At 46.0% G+C, this 19,696-nt stretch overlaps 1 protein-coding gene across 1 annotated transcript in view; it reads left to right on the plus strand.

Moving 5' to 3' along the window:
- The first annotated feature begins 2,835 nt into the window (after window positions 1–2,835).
- Window positions 2,836–19,696, plus strand: part of LOC309568893 (uncharacterized protein) — a 63,027-nt gene continuing 46,166 nt past the window's right edge. The window contains exons 1-4 of the mRNA XM_082274672.1: window positions 2,836–2,972; window positions 10,740–10,886; window positions 13,270–13,395; window positions 15,716–15,859. Of these exons, the coding sequence (XP_082130798.1) occupies window positions 2,871–2,972; window positions 10,740–10,886; window positions 13,270–13,395; window positions 15,716–15,859 (519 nt within the window). The 5' untranslated portion in view covers window positions 2,836–2,870. The remainder of the gene's footprint in view (window positions 2,973–10,739; window positions 10,887–13,269; window positions 13,396–15,715; window positions 15,860–19,696) is intronic.

The following is a 19,696-nucleotide window of genomic DNA, read 5'->3' on the forward strand; positions in this document are numbered from 1 at the left end:
ACGGTCAGGAACATACCTTCTGGGTTGTCCTTTCCTTGTATTGAGAGGGCGTCGAGCCTGAGGGAGAAACCCAGACTTGCTGCCCGTGGCCCTGGTTTTCGCCTCATCCAGCTTATTCCCAAAGAGGGAGGAGCCTCCAAAAGGAATACGGCTTTAGACTTGTTTGGAAGCTGGGTCAGCCATCCAAGGGCGGAGCCACAAAGCCCTCTTGGCCATTACTGAGGACAGCATAACCCTGGCCAACAGACGTATAAGGTCAATAGATGCCTCCCCCAGAAAAGACAAAGCCACCTTAAGTTCCTGAATCGGGGGAACTTCTGGCAGCCTCCTCAGAAAGGCTCCGAAAGGACTCATCCACTAAGTCAGACCACAACTCCATTGCTTTGGATAATGAGGCTAAGGCCAGTGCCGGCTTGCAGGCCATTCCCACAGTCAGGTAGATTCTTAAGATCAGAATCCATCCTCCTATCCAAAGGATCATTAAATGAGGCTGTGTCCTCTAGTGGGAGGGTCACATGTTTGACCAGCCTCATGACTGCGGCGTCCACCAAGGGAGGAGATTCTAGATGTTTTACATCTTCTTCCTTGAAAGGATATAACCGGGACATTTTGGAAAGCATGGAATTCTTCCTTTCCACTTTATTCCATTCTTCAGTAATGATATCCCCTAATTCACCCAGAAAAGGGAAGTGGAGTCGCTCTTTGCAGAGCTGCTTAAAGAATCTCTTCTGTTTTTGGCGGAGAAAACAGCAGAGTCTTCCCAATTCAGGGTCTCTCTTACCGCTCTGACTAAGGAGGGGACGAGAGCATACTCAAATCCCAAGCAGGGATCTTCAATCTCTGAATCACTCTCCGATAGGAAAGTTGACAGGTGACTAGGTTGAGAGGTTTCAGGATCTTCCCTAGGCTGTCTTCCAAGGGGAGGGCTTGGAGGAGTCACTTCTGGGCTCTGCGCCTGACCTACTCCCATGTCTGCCAGGGAATCCTTGACGACCCTCTTGACTAGGGCCTCCAGTCGCTGGTCTGGATTGTCCCTCTCTCCCGCAGCTTGAGAGAAGCATTTGTCACACATTGACTTGCTTTCAGGGACACGTGCACCACAACCCCAACAGCCCACTCTATTTGGGCGTCGCGAGGGGCCTGCTGAGGCAGATGATTTCCCACGATGATGGGAGCCTGACTGTGACCTCCGAGCAGATCTCGAGGAGGAGTGCCGGTGGTGAGAACTTGAGCGATGCTCACTCTTGCGTGAGGAATGCCGTTCCGACCTAGGAGGGCTGTAAAACAAAGCAACAAAGCAAGACAAACAGGGAGCCAGGACATAAATGATGCCCTAATCCCCCCCTCTCTACACACCCCAACCCCCAAGCCCCACATACCTATTAAGGGCGGGCTGAGGGTGAGGAGGCTTCCATCTGGCGCTGACCTGCAGGGATGAGTCGGACAACGGGATCAGAGAGGAAGAAAGAGGAGAGGGGGAATAACTCCCAAAAACCTGGGGCCGGTACTCACCAGGAAGACCGTATGGGCAAATGCAGAGCAGCAGCGGATGCTGCAGGTAGACACACCGAGAAACCGACAGCAAAATACAGACTTCCAGCAACAGAGTGTATGATCTACACACTCTGCTGACACCTGAAGGGTTTTCAATATGGCACCCGCTGACATCATCAAGCCGAAAAACCCTACTGCACATGCTCCACATCATCACTGAGCATGTGCGGGAACCAAGCCTCGTTCTGAGGCGCCCGCCCACGACCACCAACGAACCGCTAGCCACCAGGGATGGATGAGCATACAGCACACACCGGACTTCATGATTCTTTCAGGGTACCGGCCACCCACAGCAGCTGGGCTTTTTGGCCAAGGTGCACGTCAGAAGAATCTTCGCCCCTGCTCCATACCCCACAACAGCTGGGGCTTATTGGAGAACTCAATACCCGAATGGTAGAGACATCCATCTCCTGGGATCCATCTTCAGGTAGGATACAGGTAATCCATTAGGAGGACAAAAAAAGAACACGTGTGCTGAACAGGTGCAAAGATTTATGGGAGTGATGTCCTATGGGTAGGTTTGGAGGCGGGGCCAAACCCGATACGTATGCTGCCATGGAGTCTGTCAGGAAAATAGGGTTTCCATCCGTCCAGATTTGACGGATCGGATCGGATGTCAGTGGACATGTCTCCGCTGACATCCGGTGTCCCATAGGGATGCATGGGGTGTCCATTCAGATCCGCTACAAAAACTGACAGGCGGATCTGAACGGACTCCATGTGTGAAAGGGGCCTCACAGCCAGGCTACTACAAGTTCAACAGGTTAGCAATGGCAGCCCCACATAAGTTGGGCATACACTAGTAGAACTTCATTTGATGTTTTTCATTGTAAGAACGTTCACTCATTTTTCTGATCATTGGTGGGATCAAATCAATGTTCGTTTCCATCAGCTGTGAGAGAAAATTCAAAGAAGCAGGACGGAGATTATTTTTCTAATGTACAAATTTAACTATGTAGGTGGTTTTCGTCCGGTAAAGTTCACTCATTCCAAAAGTGAATGTTAACAGCAAATTACATTTTGAATTACTTTTAAAATAAAATTCAAATATTCTGAGAATTTTTGTTAAAAATATAATAATGTATTGCCAGCTTTAGGAAAGGTTCACTTTAAATGCAGCAGCTCCTGCCCTGCACATGTTGAGGGTAGATTAGTAAACAGACCATGAGTGATTGGGAGTGACAGAGGAATGTGCAGGCGGCCATGTATGGGGGGAGGGGACCTGTGTGGGGTTAGGAGGGGCTTCCTTTATACATCAGGAGGGCTTCCTCTGCACACAATCATCACTTCCAGCTGGGTCTGCACTACACACTATCATGGAGTCTCAGGTCAGACAGAACTTCCATAAAGACTGCGAGGCTGGCCTCAACCGCACGGTGAACCTGAAATACCACAGCTCCTATGTCTACCTGTCTATGGTGAGCCCCTCTGCTGTGTCCCTTCCCTGGAACAACTAGCAAAGATCTGTGCCAGTGAAGAGACACACACACACAGCAATATTAGAAACATTACAGATTTCAAAACATGTGCTTAGAACTGGTCCTGCAGCTTTGTATTGTCCTACCCGTAGTCATGTGATTCTTCCTGTCCTCTGCAGGCGGGCAGACATGCTGGGGTTACACAACACATTGTTACTAGAGATGAGACATGCTGGGGTTACACTGCACATTGTTACTAGAGATCAGACATGCTGGGGTTACACAACACATTGTTACTAGAGATGAGACATGCTGGGGTTACACTGCACATTGTTACTAGAGATGAGACATGCTGGGGTTACACGGCGCTCTGTTACTAGAGATCAGACATGCTGGGGTTAAACTGCACACTGTTACTGGAGATGAGACATGCTGGGGTTACACTGCACATTGTTACTAGAGATCAGACATGCTGGGGTTATACAACACCTTGTTACTAGAGATGAGACATGCTGGGGTTCCACTGCGCTCCGTTACTAGAGATGAGACATGCTGGGGTTCCACTGCGCTCCGTTACTAGAGATGAGACATGCTGGGGTTCCACTGCGCTCCGTTACTAGAGATCAGACATGCTGGGGTTACACAACACATTGTTACTAGAGATCAGACATGCTGGGGTTAAACAACACATTGTTACTAGAGATCAGACATGCTGGGGTTAAACAACACATTGTTACTAGAGATCAGACATGCTGGGGTTACACTGCACATTGTTACTTGAGATCAGACATGCTGGGGTTATACAACACCTTGTTACTAGAGATGAGACATGCTGGGGTTCCACTGCGCTCCGTTACTAGAGATGAGACATGCTGGGGTTCCACTGCGCTCCGTTACTAGAGATGAGACATGCTGGGGTTACACAACACATTGTTACTAGAGATCAGACATGCTGGGGTTAAACAACACATTGTTACTAGAGATCAGACATGCTGGGGTTACACTGCACACTGTTACTAGAGATGAGACATGCTGGGGTTACACTGCACACTGTTACTAGAGATGAGACATGCTGGGGTTACACTGCACACTGTTACTAGAGATGAGACATGCTGGGGTTACACTGCACACTGTTACTAGAGATGAGACATGCTGGGGTTACACTGCACACTGTTACTAGAGATGAGACATGCTGGGGTTACACGGCGATCCATTACTAGAGATGAGACATGCTGGGGTTACACGGCGCACTGTTACTAGAGATCAGACATGCTGGGGTTACACTGCACACTGTTACTAGAGATGAGACATGCTGGGGTTACACTGCACACTGTTACTAGAGATGAGACATGCTGGGGTTACACGGCGATCCATTACTAGAGATGAGACATGCTGGGGTTACACGGCGCACTGTTACTAGAGATCAGACATGCTGGGGTTACACTGCACACTGTTACTAGAGATGAGACATGCTGGGGTTACACTGCACTCTGTTACTAGAGATGAGACATGCTGGGGTTACACTGCACTCTGTTACTAGAGATGAGACATGCTGGGGTTACACTGCACACTGTTACTAGAGATGAGACATGCTGGGGTTACACGGCGATCCATTACTAGAGATGAGACATGCTGGGGTTACACTGCACTCTGTTACTAGAGATGAGACATGCTGGGGTTACACTGCACACTGTTACTAGAGATGAGACATGCTGGGGTTACACGGCGATCCATTACTAGAGATGAGACATGCTGGGGTTACACGGCGCACTGTTACTAGAGATCAGACATGCTGGGGTTACACTGCACTCTGTTACTAGAGATCAGACATGCTGGGGTTACACGGCGCACTGTTACTAGAGATGAGACATGCTGGGGTTACACGGCGATCCATTACTAGAGATGAGACATGCTGGGGTTAAGCCCCGTACACACGTACGGATCGTCGTCATACAAACGTTCGTCTTTTCTCCCCGGGATGTCGGTGTCTGTTGAAAAGTGCAAAGACAGCACAAGGACAGCACAAGAATTTTGTCCGCAGACTTCAGCTGACTGCAGAAGTGATGTCATGTAATGGTTAACTTTCCCTGTGTTTTTTATTTTCTGAGCATGCCCAGTCTTGCAAATCTGCGGTCTGTCGGCTGATTTCTGTACTGACTGGCGAACAATCGTCCGTTCTGGTGTCCGCAGACAAAAATTTTCATGTTTGCAAGAAAGGCTCTTGTCCGCGGATTGTGCGCAGACAGCTGTCGGAGGCACCATACTAACACGCGTACAATCGGCAGATCTTTCGTCCGCCGACGTTTCTATGATGACAATCCGTACGTGTGTGCGGGCCTTTACACGGCGATCCATTATTAGAGATGAGACATGCTGGGGTTACACGGCGCACTGTTACTAGAGATGAGACATGCTGGGGTTACACGGCGCACTGTTACTAGAGATGAGACATGCTGGGGTTACACGGCGCACTGTTACTAGAGATCAGACATGCTGGGGTTACACGGCGTTCCATTACTAGAGATGAGACATGCTGGGGTTACACGGCGCACTGTTACTAGAGATGAGACATGCTGGGGTTACACGGCGCACTGTTACTAGAGATCAGACATGCTGGGGGTTACACGGCGCACTGTTACTAGAGATCAGACATGCTGGGGTTACACGGCGTTCCATTACTAGAGATGAGACATGCTGGGGTTACACGGCGCACTGTTACTAGAGATCAGACATGCTGGGGTTACACGGCGCACTGTTACTAGAGATCAGACATGCTGGGGTTACACGGCGTTCCATTACTAGAGATGAGACATGCTGGGGTTACACGGCGCACTGTTACTAGAGATGAGACATGCTGGGGTTACACGGCGCACTGTTACTAGAGATCAGACATGCTGGGGTTACACGGCGCACTGTTACTAGAGATCAGACATGCTGGGGTTACACGGCGTTCCATTACTAGAGATGAGACATGCTGGGGTTACACGGCGCACTGTTACTAGAGATCAGACATGCTGGGGTTACACGGCGCACTGTTACTAGAGATGAGACATGCTGGGGTTACACGGCGCACTGTTACTAGAGATGAGACATGCTGGGGTTACACGGCGCTCCATTACTAGAGATGAGACATGCTGGGGTTACACGGCGCACTGTTACTAGAGATGAGACATGCTGGGGTTACACGGCGCACTGTTACTAGAGATCAGACATGCTGGGGGTTACACGGCGCACTGTTACTAGAGATCAGACATGCTGGGGTTACACGGCGTTCCATTACTAGAGATGAGACATGCTGGGGTTACACGGCGCACTGTTACTAGAGATCAGACATGCTGGGGTTACACGGCGCACTGTTACTAGAGATCAGACATGCTGGGGTTACACGGCGCACTGTTACTAGAGATCAGACATGCTGGGGTTACACGGCGCACTGTTACTAGAGATCAGACATGCTGGGGTTACACGGCGCACTGTTACTAGAGATCAGACATGCTGGGGTTACACGGCGCACTGTTACTAGAGATCAGACATGCTGGGGTTACACGGCGTTCCATTACTAGAGATCAGACATGCTGGGGTTACACGGCGCTCTGTTACTAGAGATCAGACATGCTGGGGTTACATGGAGCATTGCTGGGAAAGGTCTGTAAGTTTTTGGTATATTCCTCTACCTATCTGGAGCACAGTGGTTGCAGTCAAGCTGTATTGGTGGGGTTTCCACTCTGTATTGGCAGCAGTGCTGGCCCAGGTGTCTGTCTCAAGTTCTAGGATCTTTGTTTACATTGGGGTGTTTTATGTGAAGATGAATGTTACAAATGGGTACAAAGTGTTTTTTTTTTTTTTTTTTTTCTAAGACCTGAGAGTGTACAGATGAGTAGTTGAACTGGTTAGGCCTCATGTACATACAGAAGGTTCATTAGGCCGTATACATAAATTGTGGGCATAATGCACCTGGGATCCACAGCTGCTGCATAGAGCAAACAATAGAAATGAATGAATGGATGTACGCAGGTTTTTGCATAAACCAACATGCCTTTAGACAGACTTCCTGCATCCAAGCTTTAATATGTGCAGGCTTGTGCAAGTAGTTGCATAAACCTGTGTACAACCGTTTAATGCTGTGGTTGGCTACACATGGCAGTTATGTATCTCTGGCATAGAAATGCACATGCAATGGCCTCCTTTGCCCCCTCCTGTAGTCCCTTCTTCGGGTCCCTATGTCACTGCTGTATCCTTTAACATTGAGATTGGAGGAGGAAACCACGGCGCGTGGGGGGGGGGGGGATCAGGCATTAGCCCATCTGGAAATTGTTGTTAATCTGCAGTGCTAGGAATGGTAATTATTACCTTTTTTTTTTTTTTTTTTTTTTTTTTTTTTTTTCACACTTTAAGTTTGGGGGATGGGTGGCTTTCATTTGTCATTGAAAGCTGAAGAGTAGCTTTTTGGGATCCAGCACTATACACATTAGTTATATGTAATCATGTGTATCCTATTACATACAGGAGGCTGCTTCTGGTAAATAAAATCATCCCTTCTTTGTCTCCTGACAGCTGCTGGATCCTACCCTGAGCACCACCACTGTCCTCCATTCACAGAACTCCTATTACTTTGCTCCCACCATGCATTGCATTCTGAGAAGGGGAGATGAAATCTTGTAATTCCATTGCTTCACCATCCATTCACATAATGCCTTGAATTGTGAGAGTGTAATATGAATTCTGTGAATGACAGAGGGCAGGCAGTGCTGCAGTTGGTGACGCTAAATTTTTCCTATTCTCCAAAATCCATCCATATACATCCCATACACATAGACTACTTTTATGGCCGTATAATTTTTTTCATGAAATCCTTTCTTGCTGTTTTTTTTTTTTCTGTATTGTCCTCTGTGAGCTTCCGAACCTCTCCTTTTTCCCCTCTCTTCCATATTTGTTTGGAATGAGCAGCACTAGTTAAAGTGGATGTAAACCTATTCTGTAGGCTTGTACTTGCAGGTAAGGCTTACCAGTGGGTACTATGAATATCTCCTAAACCTCCACAGTTTAGGAGATATTCACACTCCATGCAGCTGGTGATGTCACCGGCTCATGCGCTCTAAAGGGATTGTACACCCATGCCATCCCTGCAAAGCTCCGTGCCGTGGCCCATGACTCCCGTGTGCATACGCGGGAGTGACGTCGGCGTGGCCAGTCAGACAGCCAGAGAACGGCAGCCCAGGTGAAGATGGAAGCGTCTGTCAGAGCTCGCAGTGCAGGGCTTCGTTCTAAGGTATGCAATGCATACTAGCGCGTTTTGCCTTTACTTTGCAGTTTAAAAAAAAAAAGTAAAAATTGGCGCGGTTTACGTCCTCTTTAAGTTGCAATTGTGCATTACTCTACAATACGAATACAAAACAACTCACATGATTCATAGTTCAGGCAAAGTAGGCTGGCCATTTTCCTACATATACTGGGACTATGGAGAACAGTCACCTTCTAAAAGGACCTCAGATCATAGTGGCAAATTAAAGGAATTTGGAGGAGGCTGAAAGCAACAGAAGGTTATTTCTGAGTTCATAATACATACAGGAATATAATTTTAATTAATTTTTTTTAAACGAGAGTTTAGTGTCACATAACTTGGCACTAGAACTCAGGGCAGTATCTGGCGACTGTGATGCTCTATAGATGCTGCTCTTGGCACAATTGTTTCCACTTTCTGTTTCAAGTATTTTATTGAATAATGCAAGTGAGTAACAACGTTTGACATACAGAATAATGCAAGGTAATGTAAACAAAGCTTGGTAACAGAGAATGACCAATAACTGTAACTACAGCAAATTGTGAGGGTTAGTAGACAAGGGGCGGTAAAATGGGTGGTCACGAGAGAGTAGTGATTGGCATCACCAACCCACCGGCACCCCATATAATTATTTCCACTTTCATAACTCCACTGCTACTAGGTGGTTGTCTGTGTATGAGGAAAGAGTGCTTAATTTCTAGGTTTCTCTACATGTAGACATTTGCTTAGGACTTCTATTTTTTTTAAGCCATAAAGAGTTCCAAGCAGCAATTGAACCAATTTATGATCATCTATCCAGGGAACACTGGTAGTGCAAAAGTGCCCACTTAAACGTTTCCCTGCCAGAGCCAGACCTTTTACATATTTAAAAAATAATTTTAGGCCTGAAACTAGTTATCACCTCTACACATTATATAGTTCTAAAAGTAGACACCTTCGAAAAGAAAATGGCCGCGGTTGCAAATTTTTATGCTGCACAATATTGGGCAAAGGTTTATCAAGCACAAATTTTCAGTAAGAAATACGCTAAAGTTGATTTTAGTGCACACAAACGCAATATATTGCCAAATGTTTTTTGGTAAAAAGTAAGCAACAAGGTTGCGTCAAGTAAATGCCGTAGATACCCAACATGTTAAGCCTTAAATTTTAGCACCCCTGTGAATTTACAAACTCCAGTACCCAACAGTTTTTATAGGCAATGCTTTAAAAGCCCCTGCAGACAGTCCGTTTTAGAGTTACGGTAAGCTCGGGTTCACAACAGTGCGACTTAACAGTTCAAAGTCACATGACAAGTCGCACGCCATTTGCAGCAATGGAACCTTTCAAATTGCTGCGGTTCAGAAAAAAGTTCCTGCATTATTTCTGTGCAATTTCAGCATGAAAAGAATTGACATCTGTTAAATTGCACAGATGTCAGCAAGCAGCACATGAAATCGCACTGATAGTCAGCTTTGAAGTAGCACAACTTTTAAAGCTGTACTTGTGTAACCAGGGCTAAACGGTACCCCTAGAATCATTGCTTTCACTTCAGTGTGTGCGATGGCACCTAATGCGTAGTGCAATAATAGTTTTGTACACTTGCAAAGTGGATGTGTGTGTTTGCATTTTGTAGATTTGTGAAGGGATTTTAAAAATTTGCCTAAGCAGTTGGGGGTGTGAAAGCTCTGAACCCAGAAGTGAATATTGGTTCTAAAATGATTATTCTCACTCCAGCATGCATGGTTGTATATGGTTGTATAATGTGCAGCAGAATCAATGGTTTTATACATAAGACACCCTAGCTCGCATGTTTGGTTTGTACATATGTGGGGGTGGGTTCAACCTTACGGCCATAGAGAGCAGGAAAATTGCCAGCCAAACCCAGAAGTGCTGTAATGCATATCACTTCCATGTTCATTCTAGCTAGGGAAGATCAGCGAATGGATGTTCACTTGTCTCCCTCCCTAATAACCAGTAACCCCTTCCATGGAAGTTTCATACCCATAAATAAGATGGCAGAACCTGGAAAACCATGGAGGGTAGGTGCACTACCAGGAGTCAATAAAGGTGATCTGGCAGCTGTACACCCACCTTGGTAGATTTACACACACTCCTGGCTGCTGTAGCAGACAGGGGTATGCAAGACCCCCCCCCCCCCCTTCTCAAACATACACATAGAGAATGATTGGTTAAAACCACAAGTGCTTTTTGTTTACCACCACTACTACTCCTTTACATTGGCTTTTGGAATGCACAAACGCAGCAATTTAGACATTGAGTGAAAGGTTTAGCACTGTAAAACACTTTTTGATAAATAGTGCATTTTATATACATCCTATATAGATCAGACCAAAAGGAGGGACTTTGTTCCAAATGAGGGACCGTCCCTTGAAGTCAGGGACAGTTGGAGAGCTATGCATTACACATTTGTAATATTTGTGCCAGTCGAATAGTTTCTGCAGAACTCTGAACGGGCTGAAATGCTTAGAAATGTATATCTCTTTCAGGCCTCCTATTTTGACCGTGACGACGTAGCTCTTGATCATTTTGCCAAGTTTTTCCGGGAACGTTCAGAAGAGGAGAAGGAGCATGCAGAGAAGCTAATCAAGTACCAGAACCAGAGAGGAGGGCGGGTGTTCCTCCAGAGTGTTGAGGTAGGTGTTCTCCCTGCAAGCCAAATCCTGTGAAGAAGGGGGAATGGCCAAGCTGTGTGTGTGTCTATAGAAGCACACAGCTTGCTGACGGGGCGCCGGCAGGAAGGGGAATCGGAGAGCCCTGGTGGGGAACCACCAAAGAGAAGGTAAGTCATCGCTCATTGCAATATCGTTGCACAGAGCAGGTAAGTATAACCTTCTTTTTACTTCTTAGAAAATCCCTTTAAGCTTTCTGCATTCTTCTACGTCAGTGTCTGAAAGTATTGAAGGCAGAAACAGCCATGCAACTAGCATTTTCATTAGGATATCAGCAATAGCCACTTCTGTATTGCACTCAGAATACACCAATATGTCCGTTGCACTGCCGCGGAATTAGGCTCCAGCCACAGAAGGTGCTACACGCTGTTGTCGCTCCAGTCCAAGCAGAAAGGCATGTGCCTTCCTTGGATCTGTAGCTGCTGATGGCACCTGCTCTGTAGGCTGCAATACTGTATTGCTGTATGTGACATCTAAAGGTCCCAAAACGTGTGAACAGGTACAGTTTTACATTTGATGAACCATGGTCATTACCGCCCACCCAGTGCTTTAAGTGGCCCAAAAGAGGTGCTGGTACTCAATTATAGCCTATACATTTTGTCGGTCCCCACAGAGCACCCCCCCTGGCCTGGGCTGGGACTCTGGAGCAGGGGGACTCGCTAGTGCTGACTGGTTCGGCTCTGGAGTGGGAAATATTCTTGGGGGGGGGGGGGAGCAATTGAGGGCGCAGATGTCAAATCAGTGCAGGGAAATACATAGGCTGCGATTTGCAGAGCAGCAAAATTTATCCCCACTGGTTCACCAAATGCAATTCAATTGAATGGGGTCATGCGACATCCGGGTACACTGCATGTGTAAACTGTATGTAGCATCAGCTGCATGCAGCGCTGTCCCGTTCAGAACAAAGTGAGTTTGGTTGGGCGCTGCTTAGCCATTCACAGGAAGATTTGTGAATTTTCTGACTGAATTTTCTGACTGAATACAAGGCTGCCTCTACCTGCGGTGGAGATTGACCTCTTCAACCTGCCTCTCAACCTCAGCCAATCAGAGGAAGCTTTGTATTTATTCCCCGTTAATGATTGAGCAGTGCTCAGCCCAACTCTTTTGTTTCAGGAATGGGATAGGAAATCTTTGTCCTGCTTGTACAAAGTGCTGTGTGTTACTGATGCGATATAAAGTTCATGCAGCAATGACAGCGGGTGTTGTGTTAGTAAGATAATCGCTCATTTAGCCCAACTTGGTCCAAACTATTTTTACTGTTGCAAAACTGGAGCCAGGCTTTAATGTGAGGTTCTTTTGTCGCTGTGAGGCTGTCTGAAGATCTACATGAAGCTGCATTTCATTACAACTTGTGTTTTTATACTTTTAAGTCATGGCAGATATATATTACCATATTTCACAAAAGTATTGGATCGCCTGCCTTGCACGAACTTTAATGGCATCCCAGTCTTAGGTGTTCTTATCGGGTTGAGGTCAGGACTCTGTGCAGGCCAGTCAAGTTCCTCCAACCCAAGTCTTTTATGGACCTTGCTTTTGTGCACTGGTGTGCAGTCATGTTAGAAAAGGAAGAGGCCAGCCCAAAACTCTTCCACAAAGCTCCCTTCACTGGAACTAAGAGGCCAAGCCCAACCCCACACCATAATCCCCCCCCCCCCCTCCACCAAATGATTTGGACCAATGCACAAAAAAAGGTCAATAAAGACATGGATGAGTGAGTTTGGGGTGGCGGAACTTGACTGACCTCAACCCCACCAAACACCTTTTGGGATGAATTTGAGGCCAGGCCTTCTCATCCAACATCAGTGGCTGACCTCACAAATGTGCTTCTGGAAGAATGGTCAAACATTCCCGTGGACAGCCTTCCCAGAAAAACTGAAGCTGTTATAGCTGCAGAAGGGGTGGAGCAACTACATATTAAACCCTACAGACTAAGACTGGGATGCCATTAAGGTTCATGTGCATGCAAAGGCAGGCGTCTCAATACTTTTGGCAATATAGTATGTATGTACAAAAAACTTACATCACTTAAAGAAAATCTAAAATGTGCATTGCTCTTAACTGGGACCTCCTGCTTATGTTAACTTAATATTGCTTTATGTAGTCCTTTTTTCTCGTTTGGCTAGAATCTGAAGCCATGTTTCCACATTGTCTGTAGCACCACCTGCAGGTAGAAATCTGGAAACGCAACCAAAATTTTCAAACCTAGTAGGTCTTGGAGTGCAGTTATACGTTTTATATAGAGAAGAGGTTTGCAAGGGCAGATTTTGCATAATCTTGAAGAAAAATCCATTCATTTCATTAGTGCATAAATCTCCTAATTTTTTTTTTTTTCTTTCCACACTAAAAGAAACCAGAGCGTGATGACTGGACAAATGGTTTAGAGGCACTGCAAACTGCTCTAAAGCTGGAGAAATCTGTAAACCAGGCTCTGCTGGACCTCCATGGTGTGGCTGCTGACAAGAATGACCCTCACGTAAGTACCCAATATGAACATTTTGTAACTGCAAAATATACACTGAAATAAAGGGGTTTAAAACCGTACATTGACATGCATTAATAAATTAAATACATTTTACTGGTAACTTTTACCAGCAACTGGTGTTGCTGGTAAGAAAGGTATTCTTCCTCTACTTTTTTAAGGGCAAGTTGGGAAAACCAAAACCTTAAAACATACCTGTTCTGAGGGCATTGATACATGATCTTTAACATAAATGTAAGGCCTCGGAACATGTATGTAGCTCAAGAGTTCTGATTTCAGTATGGCATTCCTTGATGTGTACTTCTGACTTACTGACTCAATGTGATATAGCCACATGCATGGCAGCAGGTTAACTAGCATTTTCTAAAGGAGGTCATGCAATGACTGCTTCTTCTATATTTCTCTGCTTTCAGGTTTTAATTTAAAGCGAACCGTGATTAAAATTTCACATGAACCCTTATGGGCCATACACACTATAAGATTTTCTGAAGACTTTTTCCTTTAGACTTACCAAAACCATATAATATGAGGTCAAACCTAAACACTTTCAATTTGTATGCAATCTGGCAGGCCCTTGCACTACATAGAAAAGGTAAATCTGAAGGAAATCTAACCACAAAAGTTGGATAGTGTGTATCCAGCTTTAGGCTACGTTTCCACTATTGCGGCTACAAAGTTGCGGGACTCTGTTGTGTGTGACTTGTTTGCGGTTTCTTCTGGCGACTTCAGTGCGACCTTCCTTCTATGAGGGACAAGTCGCACTGAAGTCGGCCCAAAAGTAGTGCAAAAACTATTTTTCAAGTTGCTGCGACTAATTAATGGCTTGCTGTGTGACTTGACATGTGTCAAGTCGCACAACAAGTCGCAATAGTGGAAACGGAGCCTTAGACACATGGCAACGCTGCCAAAGTAATATATTCATATACTTCATAAAAAGTACCTGTTTGTTGCTAACAAGAAAATGCTGCTGCTCCTGAGGTCCCCGTTGTAACCTAAAGTGAATCTGTTAAAGAAATCTGGGGGATGCCATTTGTGACCACCTTCTGGATAATTGCTTGGCCATCATGGCTCCCAATACCTTCAGTCAGTGACTCGGAACAAGTTTATCTCTGTACGTCTAAATCGGTTTCGAAGTTCTGACTATATTAAGTCAGCATTAGTCAGGCGACTAGCCATTTGATAAAAAGGGGCCACCATTTGCAATCTCCATAGATGGACTTCTCAGGTGCTACTTTAGGCATTCAACATAAAAAGTATTAAAGCTACTTTTACTGACGCAAATATTTTTTTTTTTTTTTTTTTTAATGATAAACAAGTTGTATCAAAAAGAGAACCATCTTGTATAAGACCCCGTTCAGACAGGGGCGACGCGACATGCACGGACTTCATATAATTGAAGTCAATGCAAGTCGCCTCCAGGTCGCCCCAAAGTAGTACAGGACCCTTTTTCTAAGTCGGGCGAATTGTGTCGCTCTTATTAGAACGGGTCCTGTACTATTCAATGGCGAGCGACCCACGGCGACTTGTCAGGCGACCAAGTCGCACTAGTGTGAATGGGGTCTTAATGGTATATACTGAAAAGTCCCCGCTGGTGCTATGGCTTGCGCCCCCCCCCCCCCCCCCAATAGCTGCATACTTGCTCCCAATGTAGGGCCTGGTGTCAGAAAAATGGGCCTTCGTCAGAGGTCATGGGTCTTGCAGCAGGACAATGACCAAAGTGCACATCAAAAAAGCACCCAGAAATGGTTTAAGACAAACTGCTGGAGAGTACTGAACTGGCCAGCAATGAGTCCAGATATAAATCCCATAGAGCACCTGTGGAGAGATCTTAAAACAGCAGTTGGGGAAAAATAACCCTTCCAAAATCTGAGAGACCTGGAGCAGTTGGCGAAAGAGTGGTACCAAATTCCAGTAGAGAGGTGTCACAAACTCATTGATGGTTACAGAAAGCGATTTACCTTTTTTTTTTTTTCTTCTCCCCAAGGGGTGTGCTACCAAATATTAAATTGAGGGTGTCAATACTTTTGTCCAGTCTATTGTTATGGAGTTTTTCATGGAATGTGTCAATTTGACTTTTTTTGTTTCTACTTTTTTGTTTTTTTTGCCCTACCAATACAAACAAAAAAGAAACACTAGTGCCTAAACCTTTGTAATTGCAACAATTTTCTGGGCGAAGTGGTGCATTATCTGACAAACGCGGGGGTGCCAAATTTTGGCCATGACTGTAAATTTTTATGTAAGTATATTATCAAAAAAGTCTTTTTATGTATCTCTATCTTTTTATCAATTTTTTTTTTTGTTTCCCCAATTCTAGATGACCGACTTCCTGGAGTCTCCTTATTTGTCAGAGAGCGTAGAGACAATAAAAAAACTTGGAGATCACATCACCAGCTTGAAGAAGCTTTGGTCTAGCCACCCTGGCATGGCCGAGTACCTATTCAACAAACACACGCTAGGCTGACGCTTCTAGTGCAGTTGCAAGGCTTTTGTTCTGATAGCTCTGTGAAGGCTGAAGAATGATATAATTTATACAAGCAAAAAAAAAAAAATGATACTTCTACCAGCATTCATTTATACAATAAATTTGGGACCAATTTAGTTTTGAATGATCTGTATTCTGAATTATTTTTTGTAAACCCATTTGTCCTTATGCTGCATCCCCATGCAATTTAGAAAAAAATATGAGCATATGCATAAAAAAAAAAGCTGGCCATACAGTAGACTGAATGGGGGATAAAAAGAACAGATTCCTCCATTCACACAAATGAGGTTGATGGAGCAGTCATCTCTTTTTTACTTTCTCTTATCTGGACAAAGAAAAGATTAGGCTGGGTTCACACTCATGCGAATTGGATATGGGTTTCTCAATGGAACCGGTCCGGTTCCCATCTCTCCGGTGCCTGAAACGGAGAACAGGGATGCACCAGACCCTTGCTTTGAGCCACGTCGGTTAAACCCAGCCTTAAAGCTGACGTGAAAATGTTCCCCGCAGTGATTATAGGTCCTCTTTACATGGCTAAACATTTAGCATTTATTGGGGTTAATTTCCTCATTGCTTTCATAGAATGCAACACGTCTTGTGAATGGAGGAGGGAATATTCATACAAACAATGCAAGGGAATATAATCCCCCCACAGCATTGGAAATTCAGTTTGTGAGAAGAGGACCTGTCATAACATTTACACACTAAGATGCAATGGGGTTGCTTTACTAAAACTGGAAAGTGCAAAATCTGGTGTAGCTGTGCATGGTAGCCAATCAGCTGCTAACGTCAGCTTGTTAAATTAAGCTTTGTCAAACGAAAAAAGCTGCCCCAGATATTTCACTCATTTATTGAACCCCCCCCCCCCCCCAATGTTTCTGAACCTAATATTTATTTATTGAGCATTGGCTACTCACAGCAGGGTCACTGTATATGAATATTTATGGACCTAAATCCCTGTGTTTAAAAAAAAAAAAAAAAAAAAAAACCTCCAGCTTTAAATTAGATATTCTTTACCTGTCTGGTAAACTCTGTGGAATTTAAGCCTGACAGGCCAGTGTGACTGGCTCTCATAGGAGCTGGTTCACACTGGTCTGGATCACAGAAGGGTCCTGTGCGTCTTTGGGTCCGCTTCAGGTGTGAATTTGGACCTGAATCGAACTTGAACCGGTGAACAGGGACACCCTGGACCCCCTGCTGTGAACCATGGCCACAAATAAAGTATGGGAACCTGGCCTCAAGCTGTGTTTGCGCCAGGTCTATAAGGAAAAAGAGAAAAGTATCACATATTGAAGTCGACAAGAAGAGTGCCAAACAGTCATCGCAATAATCCATTAAATGTAAATATTGATAACAATGAGACCTGGGGCGTAACTAAAGGGGTTGCAGGGAATGCAATTGCAATCAGGCCGCATGCCCCAGGGGGCCTGTGCGGCTCCCCTGTTCACCTGGATAGAAGTGGCGGGGGCAGCATGTAGAGAAATCACTGTCCTTTTTCCTCCTGTAGCTGCAGGAGGAAAATGGGAGGCGATTGGTTCCTCTGTATGCTGCCCCTGTGTGGTCACCCCCCCCCCCCCCACTGTGCTTCCTCCAGTGTTAATTTTGGCAGCAAATTTCAATTTAGTTTTAGTCTTAGGACTAAAATGGCATTTTAGTTTTAGTCCTATTTTAGTCTTCTGCAAGTGTTTTAGTTTTAGTCGTATTTAGTCGACTAAAACTCCAGTATATTTTAGTCGACTAAAACGCCCTACATTTTAGTCGACTAAAACTCATTTTAGTCATCTATAATCAAATGGGTGTAGTTCAATTGTAATTTGTAATGCATTATTTAAGCATTTCTCTACAATTTCCAAACTCATTATATACTACTGCTGGTCCTGGAGTGAAAAATCGAATATGTTATTATTTGTGGTCAACACTTAATGTCGAGTCCCTAGTGTGGAAAGTCGGTGTGGTGTGCCTGAACCGACGTAAGGGGGGTAGCCTGTAAATAAAGAGGGCAAAAGAGGAAGCAAACAACACACTTTATTCAATACAACTTAAGTCACAAGCCTATGAAATGCCAGTCTCAACTCCTTCTCTGGGTGAGGAATATAGACCTGGAAGGCGTCTGACTCCCACCGACCAAGCCTTTTAATGATATGGCCTGGCGTGTTATTCCCGGAGCCAGCCGAAGCTGCACCTATCCGGAAGGAGTGACCAGAGTGCGCTGCAGGGTCCCAACCCAGTCTGATACAAAGAGTTCGGATGTAGAATATGAACTTGGACGTGGTGAGGGGAACGCCCAGTAACGTGAAAAGTGGAGCATGGCTGGGAGAGCTCCGGGACTGGGCCACGAACTCATCCAACACTTTGACCGGACACCAAAGATTCCCTGATGGGTAAAGTGGGATGGTAACGGGGCAGCCCACCTGCCTGGTCTTGGTGCACTGGAGCGTCAAAACATAATGATCCCCCCGCTTGACCAGATCTCGTTTGTGGAGACAAGAGCGCCCCTCTGCTGAGGAAGTAACCGTAAACTCCCCGGGCCTGAGAAAGCCGTAGAAGGCCAGGTACATGGCAGCTTTCACAACCGTATTAGTAAATGGCTCAAAAGGGGCCGAGTCCAGCAAGTTGGAGAGAGCCCGGAATTTCTCCCCATCAATCGGCAACCGCCTGACCGAGGTATGGCGATCCACCTTGCCAATACCCTTCAGGAGGCTCTTTAGGGGATATGCCCTGAGAAAAGGTAAGGAGTTTGGCTGGTGCGTCAGGACATAGTGTTGGACACCCGCCAGATACAGCTTGACGGTACTGGCGGACAATTTGAGCTGGAGGTGGCAAAAGGCAGCAAAGGCGACCATAGTCTGTACCGAATGGTCGTCCAACCCGAATTCCCCTAAGAACCTTTGGAAGATTGACCAGGCCCGGTCATAGGCCTTCCTGGTGTTGGCTGACAGAGCCATGCGGGCCAGCTCCCGTCCATGCGCCACGATCCAGGCTAGTCCAGGACCAGTTCCTCGAACTCTGGGGTCCGCGTGGGGCATCTGTCGGCCGTCGGGTGAAGGGCGAAAAACACCTGCAATTTGGACCGGGAAAGCGCATCAGCGGCTGAGTTAGAGTGGCCTGGGATATGCTCACAGTACAGAAAAAACTGGTAAGTGGCAGCTATCAAGGTCAGCCTGCGAACCAGCCTCATGATGGTCAGGGATGATGACCGGCCCCTATTGACAATGTCACAGGCCGCCATGTTGTCACTAAAACATTTGACTGCCATCCCTGACCAGCACCTACCCCAGGTGACAGCAGCCGCCACAATAGGGTATAATTCAAACAAAGCTGAGGTTTCCTGGAAAGCTGGTAAGGCAAGTGATTCAGCCGGCCAACTAGCCCTGAACCATGAGTCCCCAAAGCCGGAATTGGCAGCCGCATCCGTCCAAAACACGGGGGACTGGGAGGAGATGGGCGGGATGAACATGGAGATGCCGTTCCAGCTTTCCAGGAACTCAACCCACATACCCAGGTCCGCCCTGGCAGGAGGATCCAAGTGGGAAATGACGCCCTCCGAAAGACCTGGCAACAGCCGCAGCAACCGGGAGATGAAGGACCTGCCCTGGGGGATGATGCGCATGGCAAAGTTCAATGACCCGATCAAGGACTGCAACTCTTTCCTCGAAAACGACCCTAGTTCCAAAAACCTGCCAACTACCTCACGAATGCGATTAAGTTTGTCCTCAGGGAGGCTAGACTGCATGGACACGGAATCCAGGGTAATCCCCAAGAAATCCAACCTGGTGACAGGACCGACCGTCTTGCCTGGCGACAGAGGGACCC

The sequence above is a fragment of the Pelophylax lessonae genome (genome assembly GCF_965119305.1).
Source record: "Pelophylax lessonae genome assembly, chromosome: 12".
Taxonomy (NCBI): domain Eukaryota; kingdom Metazoa; phylum Chordata; class Amphibia; order Anura; family Ranidae; genus Pelophylax; species Pelophylax lessonae.